Below are 13,502 nucleotides of genomic sequence, written 5' to 3'. Positions count from 1 at the left end.
GTAACAATGACAGTAAAGTGTAACCGAAAATAGTCCTCTCTCTCTTTAGGGGTTCGCTTTACCTCGGGTTACGTGTGTTGAGTGTTACATCGGATATTGTTATGCAATTATGCACCGGTTATTGCATTTCAGATTCTATAATACACTTGCATTTCTAATGTAATATTTGGTGAAGGGCTGAATTATTGCATTATGCTGTTATGTAGACAGTGTCATATGGGAAATGGATAATTAGGCAAGCCATTGTATGCATATGAGTTTCTTCGCCTCTATCCCTTTAAGAAGCCCGAGGAGAGCATGAGTGGGGGAGGGGAGCGGGCTGGGGTGGAACAGTCCTGTAATGAGCATATTCCACAGACACTCAGCATCATATGGCTTCAGACCATCATGGATACACACCTTTAAAATATGCACATGAACATGGAGGAGAGGACCAAAGAGCAGGACTAAACCGATTTCTGACGCTTTATCCAGTCTTCCAGGAACAAAGCTTCACCTCGACACCGCAGAAGGGAAAAAGAGAGCGAGCATTTGGGGAAATTCAGAGGCAGATTGATCTTGTTTAACACATCCGCGAGGAAATGCTGTCGAAAACATGATCTAGACGAGGGAAGGCCGTAGCAGCATCCGTCTCTTGCACTGCTGTGTTTCTGAGAGCGGTGTGTTCGGGGCGCCGTGCGATGTCTGATTGAGTGTATCAATGCTGATGCTGCTGTGTGGATCTTCTCGGCTGTGGAAAATAACTAGGCCTTGTTTGCCTGCTGATCTCCACGATCGAGGCTGTGTGTCTCAGCCTGTTGGGAACGAGCGGAGAAGAAGGGAGACGCTCGCCATCTGCTTTCCCGTTAGCATGCACGATAAAGACGTCCATTACCAAAGGCCGTGCACAAACCGGCAGGAGCTATAACATTAGGATGGTGTAGCCTAAAATCTTTTTTTAACCCCTTTAAAAACGCATGAACTGCTTTTTTTTTTTTTTTGATGCACACAAAATCTACTTGAGTGCAACACTTCCAGCCTGGTTCATCTAAGTCTTCCTTCTTCTTCTTCTTTTTTTCTTCGTGCATCTTTCCACAAGATTTGGCTAAACCTGTTTCATGCATGTCCACTGGAGGCAGGTTTGACTTTGATGATGGGGGGTCGTACTGTGGAGGGTGGGAACAGGGCAAGGCTCACGGCCGGGGGGTTTGCACGGGCCCACAGGGACAGGGGGAATACGCCGGCGCCTGGAGCCATGGGTTCGAAGTTCTGGGAGTTTACACTTGGCCCAGTGGGAACAGCTACAGAGGAACCTGGGCTCAGGGAAAGCGGCACGGCATTGGCGTGGAGAGCAAAGGGAGGTGGGAGTATAAGGGCGAATGGACACAAGGGTTCAAGGGAAGGTACGGGAAGTTGGAGAGCACGAGTGGTTCCCGATACGAAGGCACCTGGAGCAATGGCTTACAAGATGGATATGGATCGGAGACCTACTCGGATGGAGGTGAGAATCCAATGGCATCCTCTATAGTCTAGCAATGCTATGCTAACCAGTAACACTTTACAATAAGGTTCGTTAGTTAACTACATTGGTTAACATGAACTAAAATTAATTGCACGTATACATCATTTATTAATCTTTGTTAATGTTAATTTCAACATTCTTTATTAAAATATTGTGCACATTAGTTAATGAACTAACATGAACAAACAATGAACAGCTGTATTTCTATTAACTAACGTTAACAAAGATTAACAAATACAGTAACAAATGTATTGCTCATGGTTAGTTCATGTTAGTTAATACATTAACTAATGAACCTTATTGTAAAGTGTTACCTGCTAACCATCGGTGCGATATTGAAGAAAAATGCGATAACTCTTTAGATAATGCGATACGATAATGCTTAAAGTGTGTCGAATAAACTTAAATTATCTTTAAAATATATTTAAAGTTATATAACCTACTACGTGACATGTTTCACATTCTTTTTGTGACAAGAAAACATGTTATTTAAAACATAAGAAGTGTTATTTTAACATCAGTGTAAACCACAGGGGTTTATGAAGGCCTACATTAGGTTCATTTAACAACAGAAACTGAATAATCAAATGTTAAAATAAAACACGGCTTAGTTTTCACTGTATGAATTAAACACACGTGAAACTCGAAAATTTTTAATATGGTGCAAAAGTTCATTTATTTCAGTAATTCAACTTAAAAGGTGAAACTAATATATTATATAGACTCATTACATGCAAAGTGAGATATTTCAAGCCTTTATGTGTTATAATTTTGATGATTATGACTTACAGCTTATGAAAACCTTTTCACAATATTCTATCTTTGAATTTGGGGTTTTCATAAACTGTACGCCATGATCATCAAAATTATAACAAATAAAGGCTTGAAATATCTCACTTTGCATGTAATGAGTCTATATAATATATTATTTTCACCTTTTAAGTTGAATTACTGAAATAAATGAACTTTTGCACCATATTCAAATTTTTCGAGTTTCACCAGTAGATCCTGATTCTTATTAAAGCTAAAAAAGTTATTCAGCCAAGAGCAGTGAGTGATTTTTTCTTTGTCTTTTGTTCATGAACCCAGTTATTGCAAGCCGTTGCGATATGCATATCGCGATATATACATTTGCGATATTTCGATATAGTTTCGATGTATTGTGCAGCCATAGTGCAAACAAATAAATAGGCTTATACGCTATGATCCCTATAAGATCTGAAAGACTTCCAATCACATTCATTTGATAGTTGAATTATTTCTAGCAGTGCTGAGTTGTGGAAAATATATCGGTGCATACAAATAAATACAATTTCGGCTTTGGAAAAAAAACTAGGCATTTTTTAATTCAAACATTCAAAACAGCTGAAAACTCATCTCTTCTGTGAGCACTTAACCTCGTTTGAAAACAAAAATGATTTAATCTCTCCTTTGTCTGGTTTATGCTACTCTCTAAGCAATATCTGAAACTTTGTATTTTGAGCACTTCTTGCGTTGTTTGCCTCTTCATGATGAATCGCTTGCTTTATTCCTCATTTGTAAGTTGCTTTGGATAAAGGCGTCTGCTAAATGACTAAAACAAATAGGCTTATACGATTCCTGTAAGTTGATCTGAAAGGCTGTGCTTCCAATCACATTCATTTGATAGCTAAATTAGGCAGATGCCTGAAGCAAAACCAGAGGAAAACCACTTATCTTTGCAAGTGCATAAGCAAATACACATATTTTCTCTTCTCTTACTACTCTATATCTATTTATTGTAAAAAATATATACATATATTGCATTAGACTAAACTGAAGGGTCACAACACTTACATATTGTTGTCCTGTTGATAGTTTAACTGTATTGCTCTCCTCATAAGTCACTTTGGATAAAAGCGCCTGCTACTGTATGATTAAATGTAAATAATTATATGATCTGTGAGTTGATAATAAACATCTACAAAGTCAGAGGAGAAATCAGCAGTTCAGAATTAGTCAACAGAAAGCTCTCCTTATAACACTGAGTTGTAATACAACTGCTTTGCTAGTTAATATTTTCCAGCATGCTTTAAAGGATAGCATTTCCCCATATGTGATTTACAGCACACTCGCCTCTGTACAGTATGTTACCATGGAAACCGCCCGACAGCGAGTCATTGTGTCACTGGAGACTCTTTTCTGTGCTCGCTGATTGGCTGATTCACATTCTTGTGTAATCATTCCTGACGTGCTGTACGGAGATCAATGCGGGAAATAGTGGTATACGGGGATTTGGGGATGAATCATGTCGTGTACACACGCGGAAACATAAATACTAGTTTATGTTTGCATCACACGACAGGCGTCCTCTTTATTTTGAAAGATCGGGTTAGACTTGCATCCAAAGCTGAATACGATCGATGCTGTCCTTAACCATGTCGCTCGTTAAACAATCAGGACTGTAATATTTCATCAAACAACAGCGAGATAACGCGCGCCAAACCGTTCAGCACCCTGGACAGTGACTGTCGCGCGCGCAATCTCGTCTGTAAGAACACACAGCTTCACATTCGTTCCAAAACGGAATCTCACCTTTTCTCGAACGTTCTAAATGATCATGCAATCTAAACGGTTAAAGTATTCATTACTTCAATGAGCTCATTGATTCTGCCTTAAATTATTACATTGTTTAAATTAACACATGATAACAGATCACTCTAAATTGTAATGTGGACTCATGCATTTTCTGCAAAGCTGCTTATATAAATAAATGCGAATTGAATTTAATTAACATAAGTCACATCTTATATTATACTGATCAATAGAAATGTGTGAGTAATTACAAATGTTAATTAGTTGCTATGGCAATTTTAAGATGCTGTTATATAAAATAAAAATTCGCCCTGTCTTTTGTTTGCACGCACATTTCATTTCCATTTTAAACAGAAAATGAAATAAAATGTATATTTTTCTACTTGTTTATTTATGATGTATAAATAGGTCACAACACAGTGTGACATTATTTTAAAAGGTTAACAATGAAACCTGGAACCTTTTTGTTGATGCAACGAGGTTAAAAGTGGTTAAAGTTCAGCCATAGGTGTATATGACTTTCTTCTTTCAGCCAAACACAATCGGAGTTATATTTAAAAAAATATATATCCTGGCTCTTCCAAGCTTATGGATGCACTTTTTTGGGGGGCTTCAAAATCTAAGGTATTCACTCCCATTATAAGGCTTGGAAGAGCCAGGATATTTTTTTATATAATTCTGATTGTGTCTGGCTGAAAGAAGAAAGTCATATAGATAAATGATGGGATAGTTTTCATTTTTGGGTGAAGTAACCCTTTAAGCCTCCCTTAAAAAATGAACAAATATAAATAAAATACAGCAACAAGAGTCACAGGCACAAAAAAAGTAGCAATTAAGTAAATATTTATTCATGATTTTCACGTAAGCAAAGGGTATCTTTTTTCCTAACTTCTAGCATTTAACAATATAACACTTTAAGAGTATCATCCTTTTATGCCAAAAATCATTAGGAAATTAAGTAAAGATCATGTTCCATGAAGATATTTAGTAAATTTCCTACCGTAAATATATAAAACATGTATTTTTGTTAGTGAATGCAGCACAATCGTGAACATAAATGCACAACTTTAAAGCAGATTTTCACCCTCAGATTCCAGATATTCAAATAGTCATATCTCGACCAAATATTGTCATATCCTAACAAACCATACATCAATGGAAATCTTATTCAATCAGCTTTCAGATGATTTATACATCTCAATTTAAATAAAATTGACTCATGTGACTGTGTTTGTGGTCCAGGGTCACATATGTTCTTGGCTCACTGTTGCTCTCGTAGGCTATATAAATGTGCAATGTTTTAAAACTTGATTGCATGTTAAATCAAATGAGCTTTTTAGCATTGCACAACAAACTGACCACATGAATCAGGAGGACTTTACAGTGCAAATAAGTCTTTAGGACAGCACAGAGGTGTTGTCGTCATTAAGTGCTTGTACCGGTGATATGAATAATGCAGCCCGATCTCATCCCAAGGCGTCATATACTGACGCTTTTGACAAATCGTCTACATCCAACGCACATGGCACCCTTTAGCGTCAATATGAGACGCAGATAGATATGGGCCAGAAGGCGCCTCCTAGCGGTCTAACCCTAACCCTACCCCAGACCTAAACCCAACCATAACCGAACAAAGCTCTGTGCATGTCATATCGACGCTAAAGTGTGCCATGTGCGTTGGATGTAGACGATTTGTCAAAAGCGTCAGTATATGACGCCCAAGGATGAGAATGCGTTGGAATAATGATATGATCTTGGCTCTCTGTTGCGTTCGCAGGCACATACCAGGGCCAGTGGTTGAGCGGGATGCGTCACGGTTATGGAGTAAGACAGAGTGTGCCTTATGGCATGGCAGCCATCATCTTCTCCCCGATGTGCACCTCCATAAACTCCCTACGATCCGATCACAGCGAAGGAGCCCCGACTCCAGAAGATGTGTCCGGTGTCAGTGGCGTATCTGGCAGTCCGGTGGGCCGAAGCGGCTTCGTACTCTGCGCTCACAGTGAAGCCGACAGGCAAAGGAAGAGGAAAGGCCGATTTCGACAGTCTATACTCAGCGGTTTAAAGTTGCGAAGGTCCGAGTCCAAAAGCTCTCTGGCGAGCCAGTTAAGCAAGCAGAGCTCGTTCTGTAGCGAGGCCGGTATGAGCACCGTCAGCTCAGCCGCCTCAGATATTAACTCTAACATCAGTTTAGGAGAAGCGGAGGCAGGGGGAAGCGTAGACGCCACGGTCACCGAAACATACGCTGGCGAGTGGAGGACTGACATGCGATCGGGTTGGGGTGTAAGTCATCGCTCGGATGGGCTGCACTATGAAGGTGAGTGGTGTGGGAACAAGCGGCACGGATATGGTTGCACCACCTTTCCTGATGGAACAAAGGAAGAGGGGAAATACAAGCAGAACGTTCTGGTGAGTGGCAAGCGGAAAAACCTAATACCACTCCGGACAAGCAAAATCCGGGAAAAGGTGGATCGTGCCGTGGAAGCGTCCGAGAAAGCTGCGGATATAGCCAAGCAGAAGGCAGAGATCGCATTGTCCAGGTAAGAGTCTCTGACAAAGAGTCTCTCAAATGTGTGATGATCCAGAAAGAGTTACTGACGATCATTTGAGGAAGACAACTGTATAAATCCCAGTCCGAGCTTGCTTGTGGTTATAATGGTAACACTTGTTTACAGTAAGGTTCATTAGTTAACTACCTTAGGTAACATGAACTAAGAACTGCACTTCTACAGCATTTATTAATCTGAGTTAATATTAATTGCAGTATTAATATTAATTAATATTAATTAATATTAAAAACACAGAAGTGACTTACACTGCAATTCATCGACTGGCCACTAGAGACAGGCTCCAAAAGAGACTCAATCCCATAGACCCCCATGTTAAAATACCCAACTTTACAGCAGAAAAAAAAATATGTTTACAGCCTGGCCCAAAAAGTGGTTTTGGTCTATATAGGTAATTTTGCCGTACTTGAACACTGTGAGGGGGTGAATTTTTTTATAACTCATCCGTTTAAATTATACTAAGCCTTAAAGTCCTGCATAATTAAGGGCGTGGCCACTTGAGTGACAGGTGTATTTCCGCTGATGTCACTACTAGACGTTTGTCTGTTAGCGTCGCGTTACCTCAGCTAATCCGCCTCTTTGCCCATTTTCGGTTATCCGGGAGTGACGCGCGGCCAAGATGGCGACGGCCGGCTCCGCCCACTTTGGGCTTCAAAAATGCTCTTCAGAAACATTACGAGTGACGTCACAGAACATACGTCCATATTTGTTTACAGTCTATGGTTAATACATTAACTAATAAACCTTATTGTAAAGTGTTACCGTTAAATTTTGCCTTGGAGGAACGAATGTTCCCAAAGTGGAGCACCAAATTAAAAATCAAATGCTATTGATCCAGACTTTCTTGCTGTGTTTGCAGGATGAGCCACGCCCGAGGAAAGGCCGAGGCTGGAGAGGGAGTCGCACTGAGAGCGCTGGAGGAGTGCCGTCTGGCCCGGGCCATAGCCAAAGAACTGTCCCCCTCTTTCCACCACTATGGGAACGGTCAGTCAAAAAAATCAATAAAAAAATCAATAAATAAGACATCTATTCTGTAACATACAGTACTGCCACATACAGTACATGAGCACTATATCTGTAATGCACATAAGAATGTGACGCCTAATATATTACATGTATTTATACTCTTTCCCCACCAGTGTTTTGGAAAAAACGCCCATAATTTTCACAAAAGTTTCATGGCCCCCTGAATATTTTGTTGTATGATTATCTGAACATGCAATATATCAAAAGAAAGAACAGATACTCCGTTTTAAACAAAAAACTGTTTTATTCTAACTTCATGCATTCTTTTTTTATCAACTCTTGATCGTGGGTAAGTTTCGTAAAAAAATCTACATTTTGAGCAAAAAGCTGTTTTTGTCAAAGACTACGTCTGGATGGGATTCAGAACGATGATTAAACACAGATGGAGTCGATCGAGTCCATCAACATCCCCAAAGCTTCACAGTCCTAAAGCTCGTCCTGGGTCGACATTTCATTCAGTAACATTAGGCAGTTTTGCTTTATATGCTGTCAAATGTTAATGATCACGTTATCTTACATATGCATCTAATTACATATGCTATCACTTGTTTCTGCTTTTTCTTCACATGTCTTTGACCTGGAGACTCTGTACTCATTCAGAAGATTTGTAATAGCGCATAGCTATAAATCTTTTATAAAACAATTTCTGTACCTCAAAACTACTGTAAAACCTACCTGGAAAGCACTGTTTATATCATTTGTATCATTTTACTTATTTATGCTATTTCTTATCATTTGATTATGGTCCCACTTTATATTAAGTGGCTTTAAGTACTATGTACTTACATCGAAAAATAAGTACAATGTACTTATTGTGTTCATGTTTTATTGTAAAACACTTTTGCTGCTGTTGCGGTGTGATACGGGTAAGGTTAGGGACAGGTGTGCTGGTATGGTTAAGTTTAAGGGTGGGTTAAGGTGTAAGGGAAGGGTCAACAGTGTAATTACAAATGTAATTACCGGTACATACATTAATTACAGCTGTAATTACATGCAGGTATTTAAAAAATATAAGTACAATGTAAAAACATGTACACAATAACTCCATTGTACACTCTTAAAAATGCTGGGTTGTTTCAACCCCATTTTGGGTCAAATATAGACAAACCCAGCCGTTGGGTTAAATTTTTTTAATTACATTTTTACCCCAATGTTTGGGTTTGTCCATATTTGACCCAAAATTGGGTTGAAACAACCCAGCATTTTTTAGAGTGTATGAAATTATTAATTTCAATGTAAGTACATAGTACTTAAAGCCACTTAATATAAAGTGGGACCTTGATTACTTCTGAAAATTCTGTGTGAGGGCAATCTAACTTTGCCAAACCATGCATTTCTAAATTTGACCAAGTCCTATATTTCCGTTTACTAGGACTGGAGTGCCAGAGACCGAAGCATCAGGACCGTAAAGAGAAAGACCTGGAGGGGGTCTCCACTGGGACAGACAGTCTTGAGCTCTGCACACCAGACACAACCCCCCCGGCCCAAACGCCTGACCTGAGCCCGGTTCTGAGCAGCCCCTCCTCCCCCCCCTGCAGTCCACCTACTCATCGCACTAGGAACGCTTGTTTCATGCGGCAAAGTGCTGTGGACGAACAAGGAGGGGCAGAGATTCAGGTTCTAGTAGAAGGCAGAGGCATGGACACCATGAGAGCTGGGGCCAACAACTGGACCGCTGAGATGTATCCTCACAGAAGAGGGAGCAAAGGAGAAAGCAGTCGCTCCACAACGCCATCCCTTCTGGAAGAGGAGATCGGTCACATAAATGGACATGAGAACTCCTCAGCTCATCACCCATGGGAGAACGGCTCCTCGAATCACAAGCCCATTGAGCATATGGCCCCTGAGAAGGTCTGGGATCAAATGTCCTCCGGTCAAAAGCCCTGGAAGAAGCATGTTTCCTTAAATCAAAAATCCAAGGAACATACAATTTCCAGGAAACAAGAACGGGAGCATAAACCATCCAATCACAAGTCTGTTGATTGCGACTCTTCCAAGTTCAAACCACAGGTGCACATATATTCCAATCACAAGTCCGCGGGTCATAATTTATCCAATCACAAGACCAATGAGCATGCTTCCTCCAATCACAAACCAAAGGAGTTTATTTCTGCACACGAAAAACCACACGTTTCTTACCATTATAACCCCCAAGAGCATGTTTCCTCCTATCACAAGCAACACGAGCATGTCCACTCCAACCACAAGCCAAGAAAGTCCTTTACTAATCATACGATTGGTGAGTCTAGCTTGAATGCCTACCAGCTCTCAGATCGTGAAGCCAACAACTCCACTCTGGAATGGACTGTTGAAAACAATTCCCAGTGGATCTCTTCCCATTCACATCTGCAGGAGAAGGAAGGGGGAAATGATTATCGGGTTGACATGAGGTTCCAGCCCCTAGACTCCGTTTCCCAACAGAACTTTGGCTCCGGCACGAAATGCTCGGGTCCCCAAGGGCACAATTTGCAGAGACTACGTCAACGAAACCACGAAGGCAAAGAATGGGGTCTTGCAGCCAGGGAAGGTTCGATGGACTCTGTGCAGATGCTCGACACCTTGAATGTTGGGGTTGACGTGGAGGAATGGCCTTTGCACAGGGACATTACTCTTTCACCCCCTTTAACGTCTTCTCCAGAACCACTGGACCAAGAACTAGAGCATCTGAACCTGATAAAGGCAAACTCAGTAAGTAAACAGCGTGATGACCTCTGGGAATGATGTTCTGTATACCTTGTACTGTATACCAGTGGTCCAACACTATCTCACGACCAATTCGTACGAGTGATTTAAAGGTTGCTAATTCTAACGAATTTGTACGATTTGTCTAAACCAACGTGATGGGTTAGGTTTAGGGGCGGGATCAGGGGTAGGTAATTCGTACGGATTCATACGAATTGCCAGGAAATCGGGTTGGGTGGTCTCAAACTCATCTCCTGGAGGGCCACCGTCCTGCAGATTTTTGCTCCAATCCTAATTTAACATGAACCCGCTAATCAAGGTCTTCAGGATAACTAGAAGTTGGAGTTGGAGCTGGAGCTCAATTTGAGACCACAGCCTCGGTTGCTCTTCACGTGTCGGTCAAAAATGACCTAATTTTTATTTTATTTATTTAAATTAAATGAATGTACTATATTTTATTTTGAAAATATTTTTTTATTTAAGATTTTGTATTTTTAGGGGATTTTTATGGTACTAAATTATATTTGCGCTGTATTTAAAATCCATTTATTTACTTTCTGAGCATAGACCTGAACATTTTATTTCCAGCTTTAAACTGTCGTAAATCTTGAACGCTGTAGAGCACAGACTTAAGTTTGATCTCTTTTCAAAGACGACACTTGGCAGATTACTGCTGAAGTGAAAAAAGTTTAAAAAAAATTAAATTAAAAAAAGTTACAGAATATTACGTTTATTGTTATTAAAAATGCACAAAAATACTATGTAAAAATTGTATATGAATATATATTTTCAAAAACACATTTTACTATAAAACTGCAAGAAAATCAAAGCCATGAGCTTGATATCTCAAAAAATTAGCTTTTAATTAGATTTTGTTTGGCCGCAGTACCAAAAGTTTTCACTAGATGAAATTCGTCTCCTATTCATTTCCAATACGTTCATTTTTGACCGCAAGGAGCACAAATTTGACTCTTTTTTTTTTTTCAGGACCATTTAACCTTTTCAAATTATGTCCATGATGATTTAATTTTTTGTGTGTGTTTACATAGCAAGTGCCGATCAAGTAAAAAATTCCACACAAAAAAATACCGTTACATTTTTGAGCGAATGAGCACCAGAGGGTTTAGGAGAACATAACATTTAGGTTGTGGTAGTAAAAATCACATTCATTTTTCACATAATTTTCAAGCTCTGAGGTGTTTAAGTGATGATATATGCAATGTGGCTTAATTTTACTTTTCAAACAATTGTGTTTAGTAGCTCAGTTCTTAGTGCAGAACTACACTACCCATAATTATGAAGAGAGTTCCACCAATCAGAATCCAGCATAGAGAAGCAGTCACTCAGAAGTGACCGCTCACTTCCATAAAGCATTGTGAATGACACAATTTAATAAGTCTGACTATCAAGCTACAATGGAGTCGAATATTTAACAATAATATTGTATTTTTGTATATAGCCTAGCGTGTTAACTGTGTCCCAGTAGCAGAATGCTATTTTATCACCCGATTTTATCGTATCATTTGAAAGCTTAAAAACTCATCCTGTGAAAACCTTTAATGCATTTTAGTGTACTAAATTTTTGTGATATCAACTTCAAATTTGGAATACAGCATAATTTTGTATTATTTCGTTCTGAATATATTATGGTGGAGGTGAACCAGATTTCAGAGCTGGTTGGTTTCATTCAAAGCTTAGAACTCTGTATTGATTTTTACTTTATTTTATTCTATTTGCAGTGTAACTGGACATGGATGTACAGGTGAAACTCGAAAAATTAGAATATGGTGCAAAAGTTCATTTATTTCAGTAATTCACCTTAAAAGGTGAAACTAATATATTATATAGACTCATTACATGCAAAGTGAGATATTTCAAGCCTTTATTTGTTATAATTTTGATGATTATGGCTTACAGCTTATGAAAACCTTTTCACAATATTCTAATTTTGAATTTGGGGTTTCATAAGCTGTAAGCCATAATCATCAAAATTATAACAAATAAAGGCTTGAAATATCTCACTTTGCATGTAATGAGTCTATATAATATATTAGTTTCACCTTTTAAGTTGAATTACTGAAATAAATGAACTTTTGCACGAGTTTCTCCTGTATATACTTCCAAACATTTTAGAAACTGATCTTTTGAAATGCTACATTTAGTGCGAGTAAAATAAAATGATACGTTTTAATGGTTTAAACATGTTTAAGCTGGTGATGTGATTAAAAGCTTTTTGAATATGCAACACCATATTTCTAATGGCAACTTTTGTCTCTCTTTCTGCAGGGCTCCAGCTCTATCCTGGTGGTCTTGGTGATATTACTCAACATTGGTGTAGCCATTTTGTTCATTCATTTCTTTATTTAATCAAATGGCCTATAGAATGTCAATAACAGCGTTGATCAAGAGTAAGATATGCACACAATGCACACTTAGCACCACTTCTTAATATAAGGAACCCAAAAATTACAGTAGTAAATGTCTGTGTAAGTTGGGCAAGTCCATGTAAATTGTATACTTCTTTTATGGTTCGATTTATTATATAATTCCATTATAATCCATTAGTTAACTTTGCTTACTTTTTTTCCTCCAGTCATTCACAATAAAGGTCCATTTACAATATTCTGTAGATCTGAAGTATTACGCACACTTAGGTTTTTAATATACGGCTCGTCTGATATGTTTTACAAAGGGTTATTTCACTTTTTTTCTTTTCAAATGCACATCAGACCCGAGACATTACTGAGTAGCGCGATTTTGAAGATTAAAGACGGTCTTGTGGTTTTATGTACTATGATATAGTTGATGTAAGGTGCAGTTCACACTAATATATAACCACCCTCCCACTGTATTGCAGGGTACGGCCCTATATGATCGCTGCATACACTCATTGCATCATCCACACGCACACACACACACACACACACACACACACACACACACACACACACACACACACACACACAATCTGTGTTAAAGGGATAGTTCACTTTGAAATTAAATGTTGGTATGTTTTAGCTTACATGAAGTGCATCCAAGATGTCGGTGTCTTTGTCTCCGCAGTAGTTTCAATTTTGATATTTTTAGGTCAAACCGTTCTTGTCTGTCAGTCATATAATGCAGGTATATGGTCACTGTCTCCAAAAGCAGAGAAAAGTCCAAATTAAACAACT

General features: G+C 38.9%; 1 protein-coding gene across 1 annotated transcript; it reads left to right on the top strand.

Annotated features, from left to right (window-relative positions):
* The first annotated feature begins 309 nt into the window (after positions 1 to 309).
* On the top strand, positions 310 to 13,281 carry jph3a (junctophilin 3a). Its single transcript, XM_079601383.1, has 5 exons — positions 310 to 1,480; positions 5,832 to 6,594; positions 7,481 to 7,605; positions 9,020 to 10,335; positions 12,616 to 13,281. Exons 1-5 carry the CDS (start codon positions 1,102 to 1,104, stop codon positions 12,694 to 12,696), a joined length of 2,664 nt encoding a protein of 887 aa, XP_079457509.1. The 5' UTR covers positions 310 to 1,101; the 3' UTR covers positions 12,697 to 13,281.
* Positions 13,282 to 13,502: the final 221 nt, after the last annotated feature.

The sequence above is a fragment of the Phoxinus phoxinus genome (assembly GCF_949152265.1).
Source record: "Phoxinus phoxinus genome assembly, chromosome: 2".
Lineage (NCBI taxonomy): Eukaryota > Metazoa > Chordata > Actinopteri > Cypriniformes > Leuciscidae > Phoxinus > Phoxinus phoxinus.
Note: the sequence above shows the minus strand (reverse complement) of the source record. Positions and strands in the feature narration are given on the sequence as shown.